The sequence below is a fragment of the Mustela putorius genome, unplaced genomic scaffold (genome assembly GCF_011764305.1).
Source record: "Mustela putorius furo isolate JIRA1106 unplaced genomic scaffold, ASM1176430v1.1 tig00003834_pilon_pilon_pilon, whole genome shotgun sequence".
Lineage (NCBI taxonomy): Eukaryota > Metazoa > Chordata > Mammalia > Carnivora > Mustelidae > Mustela > Mustela putorius.
Genome location: NW_025421987.1, coordinates 31,569,805 through 31,592,055, shown reverse-complemented (window position 1 = coordinate 31,592,055; position 22,251 = coordinate 31,569,805). Strand labels below are relative to the sequence as shown.

Here is a 22,251-nt window from a genome sequence, read left to right as displayed (position 1 = left end):
CAAAGGAGCTAGAAAAAGAAAACAAATGAAGCCTAAAGACAGCAGAAGAAGGGAAATCATAAAGATTAGAACAGAAAAAAGTGATATAGAAACAACCAAACCAAAAACACAGGAGAAAAAAAAAAAAATCAATGAAACCAGGAGCTGGTTTTTAATAAATATTAATGAAACTGACAAACCCCTAGCCAGACTTCTTAAAAAAGAAAAGAGAAAGGACTCAAATAAAATTACAAATGAAAGAGGAGAGATCACAACCAACACCACAGAAATACAAACAATCATAAGAGAATATTATGAAAAATACATGCCACCAAGTTGGGCAATATGGAAGAAATGGATAAATTCCTAGAAACATATAACCTACCAAAACTGAAACAGGAAGAAATAGAAAGCTTGACTAGACCAATAACCAGCAAAGATATTGAATCAGTAATCAAAAATCTCCCAAGAAACAAAAGTCGAGGGTGAGATGGCTTCCCAGGGGAATTCTATCTATTCTTCACAAACTAGTCCAAAAATAGACAAGGAAGGAAAACTTCCAAATTCATTCTATGAGGCCAGCATTACTCTGATTCCAAAACTAAAAAGATTCCACTAAAAAAGACAACTACAGACTAACAACCCTGATGAACATGGACACAAAAATTCTCAACAAAATACTAGCAAATCAAATCCAACATTACACTAAAAGAATCATTCACCATGATCAAGTAAGATTTATTCTTGGGTTGCCAAGGTGGTTCAATATTTGCAAATTAATCAATGTGAGATACCACATTAATAAAAGGCATGCTAAGAACCATATGATCCTCTCTCAACAGATGCAGACAGAGCATTTGACAAAGTACAACATCCATTCTTCATAAAAGCCATCAACAAAATAGGGATAGAAGGAACATACCTCAACATAATAAAGGACATAAATGGAAAACCACAGGTAATACCATCCTCAGTGGGGAAAAACAGAGTTTTTCCTCTAAATCAGAAACAGCAGAGATGACTACTGTTACCACTGTTATTTAATATAGTACTGGAATCCCCAGCCTCAGCAATCAGACAAAAAAAAAATTAAAAATTTTTAAAAAGTGAAAGGTATCTAAATTAGCAAGGAAGAAGTCAAATGTTCACTGTTTGCAGATGAAATGATAGTTTATGAAAGACTCCACCAAAAAAATTGTTAGAACTGATACACAAATTCAGCAAAATTGCAGGATACAAAATCAACATGCAAAAAATGTTGCATTTCTATACACCGATAATGAATCAGCAGAAAGAGAAATCAAGAAATCTACCTAATTTACAAATGTACCAAAAATCGTAAGACATCAAGTAATAAACCTAACCAAGGAGGTAAGAGATCTGTACTCTAAAAACTGTAGAGCACTTATGAAAGAAACTGAAGATGACACAAAGAAATGGAAAAACATTCCATGCTCATGGATTAAAAGAACAAATATTGTTAAAAAGCCTATACTACCCAAAGCAATCCACACATTTAATGCAATCCCTATCAAAATATCACCAGCTATTTTCACAGAGCTAGACCAAACAATCCTAAAATTTGTATTGAACCACAAGACCCAAAAAGCTAAAGCAACCTTGAAAAAGAAAAGCAAAGCTGGAGGCATCAGAATTCTGGACTTTAAGCTACATTACAAAGTGGTAGTGATCAAGACAGTCTGATAATGGCATAAAAACAGATACATAGCTCAATGGAACAAAAGAGAAAACTCAGGTATGGACCCACAACTATATGGTCAACTAATCTTCGACAAAGCCTCTTCAACAAATAGTGTTGGGAAAACAGACAGCAACATGCCCAATGAAACTGGGTAACTTCCTTACACCATACACAAAAATGAACTCAAAATGCATGAAAGACCTAAATGTGAGACAGGAGACAGGAAACCATCAAAATCCTGGAGGAGAATATTGGCAGCACCTCCTTGACACTGGCCATAGCAACTTCTAACTGGATGCATCTCTGGAGGCAAGGGAAACAACAACTACTGGGACTTCAACAAGATAAAAATCTTCTGCATAGCGAAGGAAACAGTCAAGAAAACTAGAAGGCAACCTACAGAGTGGGAGAGGATATTTGTAAATGACATATCTAATTAAGGGTTAGTATCTAAAATCTATAAAGAATCTATAAATTTTAACACCCCAAAAACAAATAATCCAGTTAAAAATGGGCAGAAGACATGAACAGACATTTTTCCAAAGAAGACAGCCAGAATGGGTAACAGACACATGGGAAGATGCTCACCATCAATCATCACCAGGGAAATATAAATCAAAACCACAATGAGATACCACCTCGCACCTGTCAGAATGGCTAAATAAAACTACACAGCAAACAAAAGATGTTGACGAGGATGCAGAGAGAAGGGAACTCGTACACTGTTGATGGGAATGAAAACCGGGACAGCCACTCTGGAAAGCAGTATGGAGTTTCCTCAGAAAGTTAAAAATAGAACTACCCTACAACCCAGCAATGGCACTACTAGGTATTCACCCCCAAAACACAAAAATACTGATTTGAACAGATACATGCAGTCTGATGTTTACAGCAGTATTAATAATCAACAACACCCAAATTATGGAAAGAGCCCAAATGTCCACCAACTGATGAATGAATAAAGTAGCTGTCATATATATACACAATGGAATCCTACTCGGCCATAAAAAGAATGAAATCTTGCTATTTGCAATGACATGGATGGAGCTAGAGAGTATTATGCTGAGCAAAACAAGTCAGTCAGAGGAAGACAACTGCCATATGATTTCACTAATATGTGGAATTTAAGAAATGATAACAGATAAACATAACTGAAAGAAAACAGAGAGGTAAACCATAAAACAGACTTCTAATATAGAGAACAAACAGAGGGTTGCTGGCGGGGAGGTGGAGGGCAGTTGGGTTAAATGGGTGATGGGGATTAAGGAGTGCACTTGCTGCGACAAAAAACTGGTGTTGTATACTAAATCCTACACCTAAAACTTACATTACACTGTATGTTAACCAACTGGAATTTAAGTAAAAACCTGGAAGAAAGAAAACAACGAGCGTGAAGATTAATCCAAGAGATCTGGGGAGTTACTGAAGAACTGTAATCATACACTAACCTAACATGGTTTCACATCTGTTTTTAAAAAGGTATTTTCAGCAGCAGCTTGGAGGGCAGTTCAGAGTGAACAGAAAGGAATATTATTTTGGGAATCACAGAAATACGGGCCATGAAGAATGGTGGCATATTCGAAGGCAGAATCGGATAAGCATAAACATAACAAATCAGATTAACATAAAGGTCAACATAAACATAAAGATCAACATAAAGAGCTAGATTCTATCAAGTTTCATTACTGATTGGAAAGGGTAAGGAAGGATTAGGGTAGGAGTGGACTAGGGCACCTTCCTCCAGATGAACTGACCAAATCTCTTTCCTCTGAATGTATTCTCTGTCCTTTCCGTTTAGCTCCCTCCTTCTCCACTTTTATGTGATTTTCCAAGTGTGGTCCTCATATGAACAGTGTTAGCATCACCAGGGAATCTGTTATAAATGCAAAGTGTTGAACTTCCCCCCACAACTACAGGGTAAGAAACTTCAGAGCAGGGTCCGGTGATTGGTGCTGTAAGACCTTCTGGTGATTCAGATGCAACAAAAGTCTGAGAATCACTGTCCTTGGGTATCTGAGCTTTCAGTGCTATTCACTGAGCTCTGAGTGTCACTTACCCCATGTGACCTTGCACTGACAATTTCCTCCCCCTGTAGGTATCTCATTGCTCTACTGGAGCTGTAAACTCTTTGAATGTCAGGACCCTGTTAACCACTTTGTATCTTTACCAGGAAGTCCAGCACTGCATACATTGTGGCTTCTCAAAAGCTGTGCCAATGGGGCGCCTGAGTGGCTCAATGGGTTAAGCCACTGCCTTCAGCTCAGGTCATGATCTCAGGGTCCTGGGATCGAGCCCCACGTTGGGCTCTCTGCTCAGCGGGGAGCCTGCTTTCCCCTCTCTCTCTGCCTGCCTCTCTGCCTACTTGTGATCTCTCTCTCTGTGTGTCAAATAAATAAAATCTTAAAAAAAAAAAAAAAAAAAGCTGTGCCAAATGCACCCCCCCACAGTAAAATCATTTCCTTCTCATTCATCCAAGGACTTTTCTGCTTACCCGGCTCTTCGTGCCTGATAACAAACATTCCTGTTTTTTTTCTGAAGCCACTTTCCCGGTCCTTATTACTCATCTTGATGTTCTTTCCTATCTTGTATCCTGCACTTACACCAAGAGAGTTTATTTCCAGTTCAACATTTTTGAACAGACAGAATTCTGCCTTTACTTACAGAAATAATAGCTTGATTTTAGATAAGTTGCACATAATGAAATCCTTTAAGTCCTTACTTTAAGTCAGTATAGAAGTTGAAACTTAGATACAAAGTTTAAGGCACAACAATCCTTTATTGTCAGGGCAAGTGGATTGTCAGTTTTGTTCTTATATAAGGTTCTGCAGTTTATGGAACCAAAATAAGAATGCAGAGGAGATTAAACCCTACAATGGCTCAACTGGCATTTCTGCTCTTTCTTCAGAATACACGTAGAAGTATTAGGTTATTCTACCATATATGGCAGTATTACAAAAAGTTTTGATTCTTTTTTTTTTTTAAATAATCCTTCTAAAATTTTTAAAACAGCATCTCTCCAAAAATAGTATCTCTAGTTCTATGCATCTGTAGTAATAATGATCATATGTAATAATAATAATAATAGTACTTAGTAACAAGAACTTAATGAGCAATATAGGATGCTATTTTAGATTTGTGATTTCCCTTAATCTCCATAACATCACTGAGTTATTTTTTCCATTTCAAGATAAGAAAACTGAGACCTAAAGCAGTTACCTACTCTTTTAGAAAGGCACAGAAATTGACTGTGTTGTGCCTGGACTATCAGCCTGTTTGCTCTAAATCTTGGCACCTGTCTTATGGGAAAGAGAACAGCATGGCAGAAAAGGATTCTAAACCAGTCTCTACAACTAATTTAGGGCAGGTCTCTGAGACTCACTTTACTGCTTAGTAAAATAAGGAGTTAGATTAGATGATCACGAAGCTTCCTTTTTAGTCTAATAGCCTATGTTTCAAATCTATGAAATAAAGTTAACCAAAATGTCTGGAATAAAACATCCTATGTAAACTTGTACAATTGATCTTATTAGTTTTTTTTTTCATTAAAATGGAAATCCCATAGCGAGAAGTCCAATCAGTCATGAGCTTCTATTCATCTGTCCTTCATTCAGAAAATAATCAGATGGCATTTTGAACTTTTACAAAATTCATAACTTAGGGTGCCTGGGTGGCTCAGTCGTTAAGTGTCTGCCTTTGGCTCAGGACATGATCCCAGGGTTCTGGGATCGAGCCCCACATCAGGCTCTCTGCTCAGCGGCAAGTCTGCTTCCTCCCTCTCCCACTCCCCTTGCTTATAGTCCCTCTCTTACTGTCTCTCTCTCTCTGTGACAAATAAATAAATAAAATCTTAAAAAAATATTCATAGCTTGTAAGGACTACCTGAAGGGACCACACTGAGTTAGAGGTCTTGTTTTTAAGGAACTTAGTGTCTAGCAGAATCCAGAAGAGATCTTCAGAAATGACAAAGTGAAAAGTGAAAGCTATCACAAGACAGAGTAAGCATTTATTCTATAGGATTCCAAGGAGAAATAAATTATTTGAGTACTGCAGAACAGGAAAGAAGGATTGAAGGCACAGTCCAAAGAGAATGTGGATTAGGAATTGAAAGACTAATAGCATATGAATACTCTAAGACATTAAAATTGCATAATTGTAGCGGTGCCTGGGTGGCTCAGTAGTTAAGCGTCTACCTTCTGCTCAGGTCATGATCTCAGGGTCCTGGGACAGAGCCCGCATCAGGCTCCCTGCTCTGCGGGAGCCTGCTTTTCCCTCTCCCACTCCCCCTACTTGTGTTCCCTCTCTTGTCTCTCTCTCTGTCAAATAAATAAATAAAACTAAACAAAACATTGCATAATTGCATACTGAGTTACTTACAGTAAATATCAAAGATTGCTTGTTCAGACTGAAGTGTTTTCTGACCAGATGGTCCATAATACGTCACAGAGCAGGTAAATGGCATCTGTATGTCAGCCTTGGTTGCCTTGTACTCCAGGGATGAAGTCATGGTATAGAGCTGAGTTACCGGGTCCATTTGCTTTTTAAAAATTAAGACCACCACTGAAGAAAGTAAGAACACTAATGATAGCACCTTTCATTGGAAAAATCACAATTCTTAAATGTCACAACACCTTGATAAGTGGTTTTGTCCTTACTATATTTAACAGGAGAAAAAATTGACATGTACCGAGGTAGAATGTCTTTTCAGAACCATGAAATCAGAGACACAGACAGAAATAGAATCCTGGAATCCTATCTCCCACTCCCTTTAATTAACTTCTAGAACATGCCATATACAGAAATAATTCTTCTCTGCTCTTGATTCTTCTGCACAAGGACTAAAATGGTGTTTTAAAAAATCACTTAATGACTTAATGGTTACTGAAAGGAACAAAGCATAGAACCATAGATCAAAAAGGCCAATGCATTTAGATGCAGGGCAGTCTAAGGAATGCCTAGAGGAGAGAAGGTCAGAACAGGTCATCGGAATTTACTGCCCACTTCTTACCCACCTCCTTCAAGGGGTTGCAGCACTTTTCCATTCCTGTACCACGTGATGTTGCCATCTGGGTAACTGTCTTTTGAAATGCAGTCTCCCAGCTGCAAAATGAAAAGGAAATGTTGCTACCTTGGTTGCATCAGTGGTTGTCATTTTGAAAGTGTTGGACTCCTCAGGGGGTGCAGCTCTTCCAAAGGTTTCCTGACCCATTTATTATCCAAGCACTGACTGGGGACTGAATACATGCTCCCTTGCATTAAAAACAATGCCTAGTACTTAAAATTATGATCTCGCTCATTTAAAAACATGCAATAGATGCTGCCACTATTAATAAAATCACATTTGTCCAAAAGCATTACCAAATTCATTTTGACATTATTCGTTTTTAGTATTAACTAAATTACATAACTACATTAACATTGGCTATTCCCATGGTTCATAGATCTCAGCATGCAAGAATCATTAACAGGATGAAAGTGGGGCTGCCTCTCTGGTTTCATACTAATTAAAGTTCAGATACGTATATCTACCAAATCTGCAATTCCCACCACTTTTCTTCAAATGTGTTATGACTTTAATATTTAGCATTTATCAAATAATATTACAAAATAAGACAATGTGATTCAAAGAACTTTTCATTTGTTTGTATTTTTTTCTTCACAAAGGAAAATTTAGGTATTTTACTTAGTGAAATAAGATCATTAGTCAGTTGATGTGCCTAAATATAACCTCCAACTTTGTCTCCTCTAGATACAGCCTCTCTTCACACCTCTTAATGTGACTGTTCAAATTTGATCTTCTCATATCTTTACTTCAACTTTTTAATAGTTTAATCTGCCAACAGAGCAAAGTCCAAATTCCCTCCATGACATAAGGCTTGTTATAATCCAGCTTCTCTTTACTTCTCCAGATTTATCTTTTACTGCACTCTCTTGCCTACTGTCTTACCACACAAAGTTTCAGTAACACAAATAACGTGATGTTTCCTAAAAATGCTATTCTTCACATCTTATTATTTCATGTTGTCAGAAAACCTTTCAACCCTTGGTATGGAGAAAATCTACTCATCTTTCATGACTCCATTTAAGAGTTCACTGAAACAAGAAAGACTATACCTTTTCCCTTCCTCTGCTCACCTTCTCCTTCTTTCAGAAATGACTACATCTTCCTCTGTATTTCCCACTCTAACTCAGGCAGACTTTCTGATTGGTACCTGCAACACTGTCAACTCCACAAGAACAAAGTCTATCTTATTTGTCCTGGCATCTGAGGCCAGGAGAAGACATTGCTAAGTGAAGGCAATGAATCAAACGCAAGTTCTTACCTTTTTTAGCTGCTCTGTTTCAAGAAAAGGCGCTTGGCTTACAATTTCAGGTTTGGATGGTTGCTCTAAAGTCAAACAGAAAAAGGTTTTAAGTACACAAGAAAGAACAAAAGGACATTTGTGATTTGAATTATAGAAAAATAATTCACTTATTCAAAGCAAACACATTCCCATATAATCTGTAATTAAGAAATCTGGTTAGCCTACTCCTCCACGTATTTGCTTTATTATATTAAGTACTATTTTAAATGCTTATTACTCCTTTGAATTAAATATTTGTAATGTCTTCTGAATGCTTCATAAGCTATAAATATGGATTTGATAGTGAAATAGAGGTTAATATATGAAATATGAAAATGATTATTAACTGATTATCATGTGTACTTTCCACTTACTAATAACTTCCAGCTACTTAGATGAAGACCTGAATCCACAAAGGGTACTTAATAAAAATGCAGATTTCTAAGCCTCCCTTGGCCAGAAGTAGGGACATCTCTAGGGACAGTCCTATAAATCAACTTTCTAAAACAAGCTCTCTACAAGATTTCTAGGCACAATGAAGTTTAAAAATCATGGTTCTAAAATCATGCTAACTAAAAAGAGTTAAGGGATATAAACGTTCAAGTTTTCTGTGTATCTCAAACCTTATCTTTAAAGTGAAATCACATTATGAAATTATAAATGTAAGGAAATCCTTCAAATTTGGAACAGAGATAATAGAAGTATCTCAAATGTAGGAAGTTCTAGAAGCATCCATTCTAAGAGAACTTTCAGGAAGAACTAGTTAAAAATCACAGCAACAAGGCAGTATTCAAACTTATTTTAAGTTATTTACTCTTCGCTGTTAGTTATCTATCCCTGACAGAATTTTTACTTTTTAATTAGCTCTAACAATTAGTCTCCAGAAAATGGATATTCCCTCTTTGTCATTGATTTTTGTGAATCTCATGGGGGCAAAACTATTCTATTCTCATATAAACAAATAAAGACAACAGGTTCTTCTTTCACTCATCGTCTCATTGTAATACCATCTCCAATACCTTTAGTTTCTATTACCAAAGGAGACTAAGTTGGCTTTTATACAGTTATTATTTGTTTGGGATTCTGCTATCAGACATGTTGCCTACCCAGACCATTATAGAAAATAAGGATGAAGAAGAAAGTCTTTGGAAGAGCAAAATGGCTATCACCAAGACTGTGTAAAAAAAATATGTAAACTTCTTCATGTTACTATTGAGAGTTCATTTCCTTTTTACGTGATTGTTTTATATTAGAAATTGGAACAATGAATAATAATAGTAATCTTCCTATGTGTTCAACTTATGCCCTTTAACTACAGGAGAGCCAACTTACTATTAATTCTAGAAATATTACTCTAATTCAATTTGCACAAGATGGATTATTTTCTAAATATACCTACTGGAAACAAAACACAAGAAAGATAAAAAATAGAAAAAAGAAATACAGAAGAATAGAAAGGTGTAACAGAGACAGTTACATTATGACAAACAAAAAGTGACACCTGTTTTCCTGACCGTTAGAAAAATGACCAAAAAATTATTAAATCTGACCAAAAAGTCAGGATGAATAGCAATTTCTGTGAAACATATGGTAGGAGGTTAAAGCCTTCCACATTATCAGTAAGCACTGGTGTTATCACAGTTTTAATGTAATGTCATTAATGTTCACAATTACAACTCTGAATTCCTGATAGAACATTAAATTCTGTTCTGAATTTATGTTTTAAGACAAATGTCTAAAATGTTTGAGAGAGGGATATATCCAAAATATTTAGGCAAAATAAAAATTCTCAATGCTTTAATAAGTAAGACAAACTTCTCTGGGAACTAAAATCAAGTATTTCGTGAGACCACTCTGAAAGCATAAGAGAGGTAAGATATTTAATTAATTTATGTGGTCAATCAAGAGTCAAAATTAATAAGAGAAAAAGAACAAATGGATTTTTGTTTCCCCTTCAGTAGTATCTATGCCTAGAATATAAAAAGAGGTTTAAAAAAAAATCATCTGAAAAAACTGAGGTTCTTCTTCTTCTTTTTTTTTTAATTGAGTCTTCTAATACAAAATGTAGGTGGGGCAGTGTTGCTAAACTGCATTACTTTCAGGTTCACCAAAATTATTTATCAAAACAGTTGGGCATGTACTTCCTCTTAGGCAAAATATATATATTTCTCTGCTTTGTAAACCTTATGATGTTTTATTCTTGCACATAAGATCATAAATACTTGGTGTGTTACAAGTTTTGGCCCTTACACATGGCCATGTATATATTCTTTCCATAAATATTTTCTAAAATTTATACTTATTTCCATAAAATGAAGCTGTGGAAAATCCAGAAAAACCTGGTGAAAGAATGCTTAATGTTTAGACTTCTTCACAGTGTAACTCATCTTTTTATTTGGAAGACAGTCACCATGGCTCTTGTGGAAGTGATGAGAATACCTACTCCAATTCCTTGAGTTCTTTTCTTCCAAACTTTTGTTTCAAACCCACGAGATATTTTATATGTAATTTTCTTTTATATTAGTTTGCAACAATCAATGGGTATTAGTTGGAGGACCATAAAAGAGGACATGTACTATTTTAGCAAAATTGCATATTGATTCCAAAGTGTTTAAAAAAAAAAAAAACTTCATATGAATTATGCCTTAATATAATTCAGGGATTCATAACCAAGTATAGAATTGAAAGGGAAAGTCATAGTACAAATTTATTTGCATTATTAAAATAACTTTATCAAGGGTATCGCAGCCAGATGAGAATGTAGTGATGAAGGCCAAACTGCTCTCTATCACCCACAACGTACAGTGTTCTTACCAAAAACCACACACAGGAGAGCTTTTGATAGGGGAGGAAGGCAAGAAAAGAGAGGTTCACTGGTTACATTGACTCATGAAAGCTCCTCTCAGTACTTTGTCATTCATTACCTCTTATAAATTCTGGTCCACTTTAAGTAAACAACCGTTAGCATGGAATCATAGTTTACTTCCTCATGAGATGGGAAAGGTAATTTTTATATTTAAAGAAGCGGAATAAAATAGGTCTCATTTGTTAAATAGGTCATTTTCTGCTTCCTTCCTTAAAAAAAAAATTCCTTGCAGGCTGATGAACTTTCACACGGAAGGTGAGAGGAAGGATGCTCGGTTCTGATAAAACTCTGAGAACAGTGACCGAATGAAAGCTCTAATGTAACTGTGTGAAGTAAGTCAGCACTGCCCGTCACTAAGCGAAGAACCAGTCCAAGTGTACAGTGTACAGTCCCTATGTCACGGAAACAGTTTTCCTTTTAACGAGTGGGTTTACAGGTTAGCCTACATGGTGGTTTTCAGATGCTTTTTTAGAGCTGGAGTCATTTTCCTTTTCTTCCCCACCCCAAATGAATGATCACGAAAAAAACCTTTGAAATATAGCGTGGGTGGGATTCTAGCCAGCAGAAGCAAATGCCTCCCCCTCCCCTGTCCTCTTCAGCAAAACTCCTCTGGAGGATCTAGGAATCAGTAAGAAAACGACCCTCAAATTCAAAGCATTTCTATTACTGTTGATGAGAGAAGCAGCCTTGGACTAGTGAACATCCTCAAGGTCAGAAATCAGCAACACACCTAACAAAGCCAGGTCTTCTGATGACCAGTCAGGGATTTTTCTGTTCCACCACCGACAGCCAGCTGGCAATCTGGGTACCCATTTGATTTCCAAAACTTTTGCACAGTGACTGGAATAAATCTTTGAGAACTTTAAATTTAAAGGCTTGACTGGTGTTTCTGAATGTTTTTATTAACTTCAAACGTGCATTAAATGCAAACACCTTTAATTTTGCTGCCATTCAATTCTTTTTTTTTAAAAAAAAAGCTGTATTCCTGGCAATAAAGAACATGACTTATTTGAACCTCAGGTGCTTTATGGACATAGCTGTTGTATCTGAGGTATAGTTTAAAGCTAAACAAATAAGCCTACAGCGGAGGGAGCAGAGTCATCGGTTATGGCCTCCAGTCTGAATAAGAACAGTCTGAGTTTGCCCATGAGGATGGCACTCTGCAGCAAGCTGAGCTGGGATTAGCTCACGTCAACCATACTCGATTCTGTAGTACACAATGCATGTTGCTAGGTGACTCGACAGAAGGAAACAGAGCACTGATTGATGAGCCTAGTAACTCTTAAGTGACTGCAATATACACATGCACAGAATAAAAGCCTCCCTGTCACAGCTGCTGTTGGCTTCACAAAATGTGACCCAAAGTAAATTCATTATTTAAAAAAAAAAGTAAAGCCCCTATATGCTCTTGCAAATGCTTTCCTTATCATGAGCTGTGCCATTCATTTAATTGGACTTGGAGGGTTCCATGGTTTTTAGCATAAAACGCCATTTTCAAGAGTGTGTAACTTGTCTATTTAAATTCTCCCTGGCCCAGAGCCTGGAATGCAAATTCTGTTTCTGAGAATCACTTTGTTTTCAACAACATTCAACAGAGAAGGGGTAGGGGGTGTTGCCAGTATGTGGGGTGTGAGTTTGTTTTTCACAATCATAGAAATCCCCTGTATTCCAAAATATCTTACAAATTTTTATCAAAGCAGACCAACTGGATTTTTTTTCCCAGATGGCTGTATGATATATTCTTTAGGTGTACTCTGAAAATTGTCACAAATTATTCTTTTAAAGGAAACAACCTGGATTTTCTCAACTTTCTTGTAGACTAGCTTGATATTTGAGAATTTTAACACAGTGAGAAAGAAACCTGGCAATGACGAAGCCATACACATAACCTTCGGGGTGCTATGACTTAATCTCTACCTACTGTCATACATTCTTGTTGTGAACTTAGTATTTATGACATCAGGGCCTAATTCAAAAAATTGTATTGGTTGTTCTCTTTACAGAAAGTGTCCCTAGAAGTGCACCATCCATCTTCCTAGTAACATCAAAGTGAAATGAAAGAAAAAAAGGAAGGAAGAAAGAAAGAGAAAGAAAGAAAAAAGAGGGGCCATTGGCAAATAAAGGAGGCAGATTATTTGGGGTATTTAATGGAAGGCATGACTGGTAAACACTTGGAATTTGGTGTGATTCATAAAATGACTAAGAAGGGTGGATGGTTTCTGGAAAGTGCCTTCTAAGCTGAAAGGTAATCAACTGAAACATGTAATATGCTCTTACAATGTTCTTCTGGAGAACAAAGGTTTCTTTTGATAGTACAAGAATTCTTTGAATCCGTGTCAGGAGCCCATAGGAGCTTTGAAATCTATATAAATACTTAAGGGACAGTTCCACTTAGTTGCATAGGCTATTACAAGAGAAATGGGAAAAATCCACGGTTGTTTGCTATAGTAGCCCTCTGGGCTGCTTTCTTCCCTATTTATTTTAACAATTTCTAGGTGCTGCCATGTTATCAGAAAGCAGAGGGGGAAAAAACTGAAAAGTGAGACCTTCTTCCCTAGTTAAAAAAGACTGGCATTCTGAAACTTTTGAGACCTATTTTCTCCCTGTAATTGCTAATATATTATGATGTAACAGGAGGTGGGATTTTTTTACCTGAATATTAAAAGATAAAATGTTTAATTAGAACTTCTCAAGTCATTCATTTGCATAGCTATTTGCACAGTAACATTAACTATATGTTATCATTAGGCAAAGTAACTTTGCCATAATGACTACAGTAATTACTCCAAGTTTCTTCTTCTGACTTCTCTTCTTCCAATCTTACTCTACTTCTTCCCCCTGAGGTATTCCACAGATGCATTCAGGGTGTGGTGAGCTTTTTTATTTGGGGGCAATTTTCTAAACCAAAACACTTTGAAGAACTAAAGCAACATTATTAAAGGCCAGGATATATGTACATGTGTGTGTGTGTGTGTAATACTACATACACACATATTTTGACATACACACGCACACACACATAAAAAGCTTAGATTTCTAAGTCAAAAGATGGTTTGGATTTGCTTATAGTTATTGTTTAATATGTAAAAATATTATTTTTATATGGGTCAGTCTGATACATACGTGTGTATTTGCGTGACATGCATGATTATATGTATGTATCACATATCTACGTATATCTCATAGACTATTCATTTGTACATGTCAGTGAAAGTAAAAGACCACATGCCAGTTTTCACTTTGTGGTACTTCGTATCCCAGGAAATGTTACCCAACAAAACAACAGAGAATGTTCTTTTAGTTCCTCGCTGCAGAACTCCTATTTGAATTTCAGGGGTTTTGTTTTCCTCACTGCCAGCATGCTTGAGCAGAATGAAGATCGTCAGAAGTCCTCTCACAGAGATGCCTGCCGTGGAGACACTACAGAGCATTCACTCTTCTTGCTGAAGAACATTTTCTAGTACCAGCCATCAATCCCACTTAGCAGTTACACTGCAGACTACTTACTGAACACCTTGACTATTGTAGGTGCCTCAAACACGTTGTCCTCAGTTACTAGCATGCACACAAATCTCTTTTCATCACTGATCCTTGCATTACTGATAGACAAAGTGTAGTTTTCTGAGAGGCTCAATCTGTCTCTGTATTCTGGTACATCGTCGTACTGCACACTTTTCTTTGTAGAGGACCTGAAGGCAATAAATACTGGGGAGCCATCGGGCTTTTCCTAAAAATTAAAATAACAATACATTTTAAAAACAAGCATATTCAGATGTTTCAGGATTACATCCAGAATAACAAAACTTCTTGGCCATATTCTTCCACCAATATTTATAGTTCTGTCCAAAAGGAGTAATTTTGGATATGAGCCTCATTTAAGTCTTTGTTTACAGAAAATGACTCTTCATAAGAGGAAAGGCTCTACGTTCTTAGGTATCAGTTTAAATATGTGAAAATGGAAAGACAAAGCTATTGGAATCTGAGCTTCTCTTGCATCAAAGGACAGAATTAGTGACTGTTCTGAAAACAAGAAGGGTTGGCATTGTATCTAATTTAAAAGAAAAAAAATAGATGAAAACAAACACACAAATGCACAAATGATATTCAGCTAACCATCAGAGCAAGCATACATGTGGGCTGCAAATACTCAGAAGTCCTGGGCAGTTATCCTTTGCATATTCATTACTTTAATCCACATATTTTAAACGTCCACACCTTTCAGTTTCAGCCAAAACTGACAGAGCTGACCTTTACTCATAACATAATTTAATGAGTCTTCATGGAGGAACAGTATGTGCCCTTATGAAACAATCATGTCCATTAAGCAACAGAATCAGATTAATCACTAAAATCCATAGTTTTGCTATCTGAGTCATAAAACTTAGCTCAGAGAGCTTTCATATAAAAACTTATTATCAAAATAAAATATAATCTGGCATGGACAATTATGCCAAGAGCCCAAGACTTACAATTCATCTCTTCCTTTGCTCCCACAAAAATTCTCTTAGCTAATAAGCAATTTAATCTAAGATAGAAGCCAATTTCTCTTCTACTTACCTCACAAGGTCTTCGAGAAAATAAAATATGATAAAACATTTTAAAGTGCATGGCAAATTCCAAGGTACTACGGGGAGTTACATTTTAAAAATTATTAATATTTATTACTTTTATGGACTAAATGTTTGTGTCACCACCAAATTCCTATGTCGAAGCCCTCCACCCCAGGGTGCTGATATTTGGAGGTGGAGCCTTTGAGAGGTCAGTATGTTTAGATGAAGGACTAGAATGGTGCCTTTATGACAGGATTAGTACCCTTATAAGAAGAGGAAGAAAACACAGGTTATATGAGTACATAGCAAAATGGCAGCTATCTGCAAATCAAGACAAGGATCCTCATGAAGAGACAAATTTGCCAGCACCTTGATCTTGAACTTCCCAGCCTCCAGAACTGTGAGAAATAAATAGTTGCTGTTGAAGCCCCTAGTCTACAGTGTTCGGTTATAGCACTGCAAGCCAAGACAATTACTAAGCTAATTTTAGAGCCCAAAAGCTTTAGTTGGTTGAATATCTGAATACATTAATAATATTCTCCTTAAATTTTTTAATTTTGTCACAGGTTTGCAATGCAAATCCTTATTCTAAATCATTCCTTCACTGAGGGAAATATTTTAAACCAGTCCCATATGTTTCTGTATTCATACACTTATGCAATAAATAATAGTTATTAACCATATGCCAGGTACTTTCCTTGGGTTTTCAACGCAGTAACGGATTTAATACTCCTAACGACCCTGTAAGTTAGAGTTGTAATATCAGATTCATTTACAGATTACACAGTGCAGACAGAAGCTGGTTAAGTAAATTGTCCAAGGTCCCAGCTAGCGTAGGGGACCTCAGCAGAGCAAAGATTGAAGCTTTGCAGTGTGGCTCCACGATGACTTCACTACAGCACTCTTCGTAGCTGTTAGCTGCCCCTTCTGTACCAGCACTGGGGCAGATGCTGAAGAAGAGGCCAGGGTCAAGGAGGGCCCGTGCTGTGATGAGCACCAGGAGTTATACACGACTAATGAATCACTGAACGCTACATCAAAAACCAGTGATGCCCTACACGCTGGCTAACTGAACATTAAAAAAAAGAAAAGAAAGAAAGAGGTTGGGGGGGTGAAGTGTGGCAAGGATCACATGGAACCAGGATCTCCATTCACAGGCAGATGACCCTGCAGAAGGGGAAAAGCCAATCTGTCCTTCCTCTGTGTCTGGCCTCCTTCACGCTTTCTACACCTACCGTTTGTCTTTCAGCTTTCATTAAATTAGAGCTTGCCGACTCTGCCTACAAATCGACACTGGTTTTAGAGCCCCTGGTACTTCAAATGCATCTCATCTTATTGCCGAAGCTCTTTGCTTTAATTAAGCATTTGAAAACTGTCATTATAATGTTTCCACCTCCACTGTACTAGTTCAGTTTGGGTGAAAATTACTCCCTGAATCATCAGCGGGAAGGTCTACGATCACGATTTTTCAACATCTGTGTTCCACTTATTTTGGCAGTAGGTTCGACTCAACAGGTGAAGCAGGTGGTAGTCTCGCTTGGAGTTTGAGGGGTGTGAACAGACCTTGTCCTCACAGGCCTTAGCTTCCTTTTTCCACTTTTATAGTAAACCAGAAATAGTTCAACATTCTCCAGTGTGAACAGGTATCAGCAGGGGAGTACAGGGAAGTGCTGAGCTGCCTCACCTCCTTCCTCTGCTGTCACATGTCCCCCCCCCACCCCGCACACGCGCATACGCTTAGAGCCCCACAGCCAGAACAAGGACCATGTGCCAAGCACCCCGTCAATACTCTGCTATGAATTACTTCATGTAACCCTCACACCACTGAGGGAAAACTATTCTTATCATCCCCTTTTCAGAGATGAGAGAATGGAGATTCATTCACTTGTCCAGAATCTGACAGCATGTATATGGTAGAACATGTTGGTCTGACTTAAGAACCCACATTTTGAAAGACTGTGTTCTACCCCCAGCTTGGGTGCAAACTAAGCATATTTCCCAAAGTGTGTTCTGCAGTAGTTAAAAAAAAAAAAAAAAAAAAAAAGAAGAAGAAGAAGAAGAAGAAGAAGAAGAAATGAAGCAAGCTTAGACTATCTAGAAGGCATCTTAGTATATGAAAGGCTCTGAGAAATACTGTGATAAAGAAAGTTTTCAAATATTATTTGACCATCAGATTTTTTTTCCCTATTCAAATACCTTTTAACATTTCAAGGAACTTGGGAAAAACTGCCATTGTATTCAAGGAAGCATAAGTCTACTTCAGGGTCAAAACTATGTGAGTCTCATGTGATTCAGCATTAGGAAACTGGGCCAGAAAGACACCTTTTTTGGTTTCTGTAATTAAAGTGAAACACCTTATCAGTCAATGTTACCTAGCCACCCAAATCATCTATCAGGTATCTACCCTCCATTTCTAGACCCATCTGTGCCTCCATACCCGAGAAAGTATGATCTCCCATCTGTAAGATAGGAGTAAAGTGAACAATGTTAAATGTAAAAAGGACCAGCCACATCAACGTAGTTCTAAGACAACACTAGAAACAAACTTCTAATGCTGATGACTAATTCCCAATGAATATTTGGGTACTCTAGCAACTGGTGTATTTTGCCTTTGCAATAGCCACACCAAACAACACGAGTATGTGGAGAAAGGCTGCCAACTTCCACTAAGCTCTGTTCTACACACGACTGATTTTACTCTGAAACTCTGCTTTTTCCTGTGCCTCTAACATTTAAGGTTCTATCTTTCAGACTAATATGATCTAAGAATTACGTGTTTATTGGCTTTATTTTAAAATAGAACTTCTTATGTAAGATTTAGGTATTACTCTTTTGAGATATTCAACACATAATTCTGCCTTCCTGCATTTGTATCCACAGTTGACTATTGCCATTATGTTAATTTGAAATTCACATTTACTCACAGAAGGAGTATTACCTCAAAAAACAGAAACAACAACAAAAAGCTAGAAGTAATTAGCCAAGTCCAAAGTAGGTTACACTTACATATTTCCATTTGCCAAACATGAGATTCTGAGGTACATCGAGTCGGCAAGGCATGATAATAGTATCTCCATATGCTGAGTTTACAGTATACCATCCAAGGCCTTTAGGAAAAAGAAAAAAGAAAGAGAAGATGTTAAATGTTTTCTTGAACTAACTAAGCAAATAACTTCAGGATGTGCATCTTAATGAAGATTTCCTATTATAATTTTATCTTAAATGACTATAAAAAGTATGAAGCTAGAACGTATCTCCTATTTAAATATCAACAACTCTTATTTAGCTATTAAACCTTTGACTGTCACACATTTCAAGTTTACAGACCCTCTATTTTACCAGTGAAGAGAAAACTGTGTGTTGCAAAGGAACATAGTGGAATGTGAAAGTATATTTTTTCGTAAGTATATATGCCATAGGAAAAAAAAATGTATGTTACATTTCAGAGACAAGTGGGACTACACAAGGATTACCATGTTTAAAATTCTCAAAATGAGTTTTAAATATATTTTTCATTTGAAAATATTGTCAAATTTATCTTCTGGAAAAATTTTTTAAAACTACTAAAAATTAAACTAATACATGTAAGACCACAACCAAATTTTAGGTATAAGTAGGAAAATGGCTTACTTTATACTAGCAATGTTTAATATATTAGTTTTAACTTTAATTATGCATAGAATATTAACAAGACAGGAATCTGAAGTATAAGAATTCTTTGTAAGGTGTTTATCAAGTGGTTATCTTGAATTCTGGGTAGACAATCTAACTTAAACCATAATTTGCTACTAAGGTACAGAAAAGTTCCTGGTCTTATTTCATTCTTTACTGAGAAAAAATGTAGATTGCAAAAAAATTAAAATGTCATAACCCCACAACTTTTGCATATGTATGCAACATACTATTCAAACCTGTAGACATTCATGAAGTTTAAAAAAACTCAGGCATTTAACTTGACAAGAGTACTTAGGAAATATTTCAGATTTTTTAACCTTATTTTGCTCACACTGGTTTTTAAGATTAAATATGTTTACAATTAAATATCTATTAAGAAATGTCATCACTGGATAGAGTGTGAACGAGCTAACTTAATTTGAAACTGTAGTGGGGGGGCGGGGAGAAAGATATTTTATCCACCAGGTGGTGCTGAAGTGCAAAGCTAAGGCCATTTGAAACACAAATACCATTTTATGACTTTCTGAGAAAACAAGACAGTGGACACTTTGACTGTTACCCATCAATCACAATGCATAGGAAAATTTCATATAGGGATAAAAATCATTACCTTTGGTAAAGAACAAAAAGGTAATAAAATTCCTTTTTTAAAATCCTGTCAACTGAAGAAGGTACTTCCTTTAAAGCAATTTTGCCACAGTGAACAAAATCATTACAAGAAACACAAACTTCATGTAAATATGCCTCAGAACAATTAGTTTCCAGCATTTTTACATTGTTAAAATAAAGAATACAAAGTGTAAGCCATGATAATGTGCTTTTCACTGGCTATTGAAGACAAGTAGTTTTCCAGAACTGTTTATCATATGTTCAGTATTATAATAAAAATTACCTCAATAGCTTTTAAATTGTTTAGTGTTTCCCAAACTGTAACTTTAATTCCTTTTACCTTCAAACCACTGCAGCACATAGACTATAAATAAAGACATGGTCTCTTCAGCCTTGTTAAAATACAAATTGTGAGGGTTTAGATATGTGGTTGCAGATATGCAAACTAATGAGAATTAAAAGTTACTTTATTTCTCAATATAGTACCTGTTTTCTATAATGCTTTGTATGCTAAATGTGGAACTTTTAACATGTATTTTAAGATCCGTTGATGCACTGCACTGGCATAGGTATGCCAACCCAAGAAAACAATTTTGTAATTTAATGTTTTTTCACCAGTATGTGCCAACTCACTTGAATATATAACAACTCTAAGATGATCCAGACCTATAATTTAAATTATGGCAGGACGCACCCCTCTAATTATCTCCTATCACTTGTAAAAGCACACCTTCTTTTGACAATCGGTGGTACTCCCATGGTTGGTCAAGGAGTGAGAACAGTTCACACTCTAGAGCTTAGGTTCCAAGGAGGTGAATCCTTTGCTAGGTACACAGGGAAAACAAGAAAATTCTTTATGCAAAAAATGTAATTCTTTACTATTTCTTACTGACCCTTTTCCTTTTCTCTTCCTTACAGAACTTTAATGTGCTATATGGATACCAAATTTTGTAACAGATTTTAAAGATACAGGAATTTCAAGTACATCGTGTATTATTAGCATACTGAAGTACAACTACAACAATAAAGGGACCATATATTCTTATCTTTGTATCCCCAGAAACAATGCTTGGCATCAAACAGGCATGATATTGGATTTCTCACTTGAATGTTCTGAAATCCTTTCCATTTTGATTATTAAATTAACATCTTTGAAAATCAGGGAGGAGTTGGTACCATTGGAACCTCGGGAATTCTTTTTTTTTTTTCTTTTTTAAAAGATTTTATTTATTTATCTGACAGACAGAGATCACAAATAGGCAGAGAGGCAGGAAGCGGGGGAGGGGGGGGGTTGGTGGTGGTAAGCATTCTCCCTCCTCCCACCGAGGAGGGAGCCTGATGCCAGGCTCGATCCCAGAGCCCTGGGATCATGACACGAGCCGAACGAAGGCAGAGGCTTTAACCCACTGAGCCACCTAGGCACCCCAGAACTTTGGGAATTCTTATTCCTACCACATACTCTAATAAAGGCTGTCCTAGATTGCCTCTGATACCGGAGAACATGGATTTACGCTTGCAGGGCACTCGTTTCTGAAGAGAAACAAACACAAAGCAAACACCTTGTAAGAGATCATGGAGTATTTCTCTCTACCGAACTTTATTATTAATTTCAGGAGAAATTAAGGATTATCTGTGCTCTGTGGTTTACGAATGATCATGTGAAATGCCTTCTTTTTTTCTTACGGTGATGACCACAAAGCAAAGGGTTGTTTTGCAAAGTATTTGAGAATTCATGAGTTGGGTCTTTTAATGACATCTTGAGATCCCAAATTAGCCAGAACAGGACTCTGCATAAGAAACCTAAGGGAAATAAGAAATGTGACAAGCCTAAGGGCAGCAGCTAAAAGGCCAATGGTTATAGACAGAAGCCCTGGTCTCTAGTCTTAGGGCACAGAGGATGATAATCAGTTGGACTCCTAGGAGTCAAAGATATGAAATTTCCGAAATAACTGTCAAGTTTGCTATAGTCATCAACGTTCCTCTCTTCTAAGCGTATACCAACTCCCACTTTCATCTGGGAAAAAGACCAAAGGCTTGAATCTGTGGTACAGCTAACATCCCTAACCCTGCAGAGATAAAATGGCTACATAACCACTGTGATTTGGTGATGAATTAGCATCCTGATTCCTACAGATGTCTCAGTCTTTGAGATGAAGTGCCAGTGAGACCCAAAGTACCTGTCAACACAAATGGTTCTGTTTACACTTTTCACAGAAGCAAAAGATTCTATCTTGGATTTGCCAAGTCTGAATTAAATTTAACTCACTAAAATTCCCCTGCAATTTTCTCCCTGCAATATTAGTTGGTTAAATTATTCATGTTTTTGTAGACTAGAGATTATTGGACACTATTACAAATATAGAATGATCACGATGTCTTTCCTCAAAGCTAAATATAAAATATAAAAGGAATGAGTGTGGGCACAAGTGTGTGCATTTCTATATTGTACATGTTATATCTTTGTGTATATGTATGTATCATAAGATATTTTAAACTGAGCTAAAAACCTTCTGTATTAAGTATGTTCTA

The 22,251-nt window shown here is 36.6% G+C and overlaps 1 protein-coding gene across 5 annotated transcripts in view; it reads right to left on the bottom strand.

Moving 5' to 3' along the window:
• Positions 1-22,251, bottom strand: part of ALCAM (activated leukocyte cell adhesion molecule) — a 210,150-nt gene that overhangs the window by 38,568 nt on the left and 149,331 nt on the right. For all 5 annotated transcript variants that reach the window (XM_004769105.3, XM_013064868.2, XM_004769104.3 and 2 more), the window contains 5 exons: positions 18,445-18,545; positions 14,396-14,615; positions 8,002-8,066; positions 6,691-6,778; positions 6,056-6,238 (listed from right to left, as the gene is read on the bottom strand). In XM_004769105.3, the coding sequence (XP_004769162.1) occupies positions 6,056-6,238; positions 6,691-6,778; positions 8,002-8,066; positions 14,396-14,615; positions 18,445-18,545 (657 nt within the window). The remainder of the gene's footprint in view (positions 1-6,055; positions 6,239-6,690; positions 6,779-8,001; positions 8,067-14,395; positions 14,616-18,444; positions 18,546-22,251) is intronic.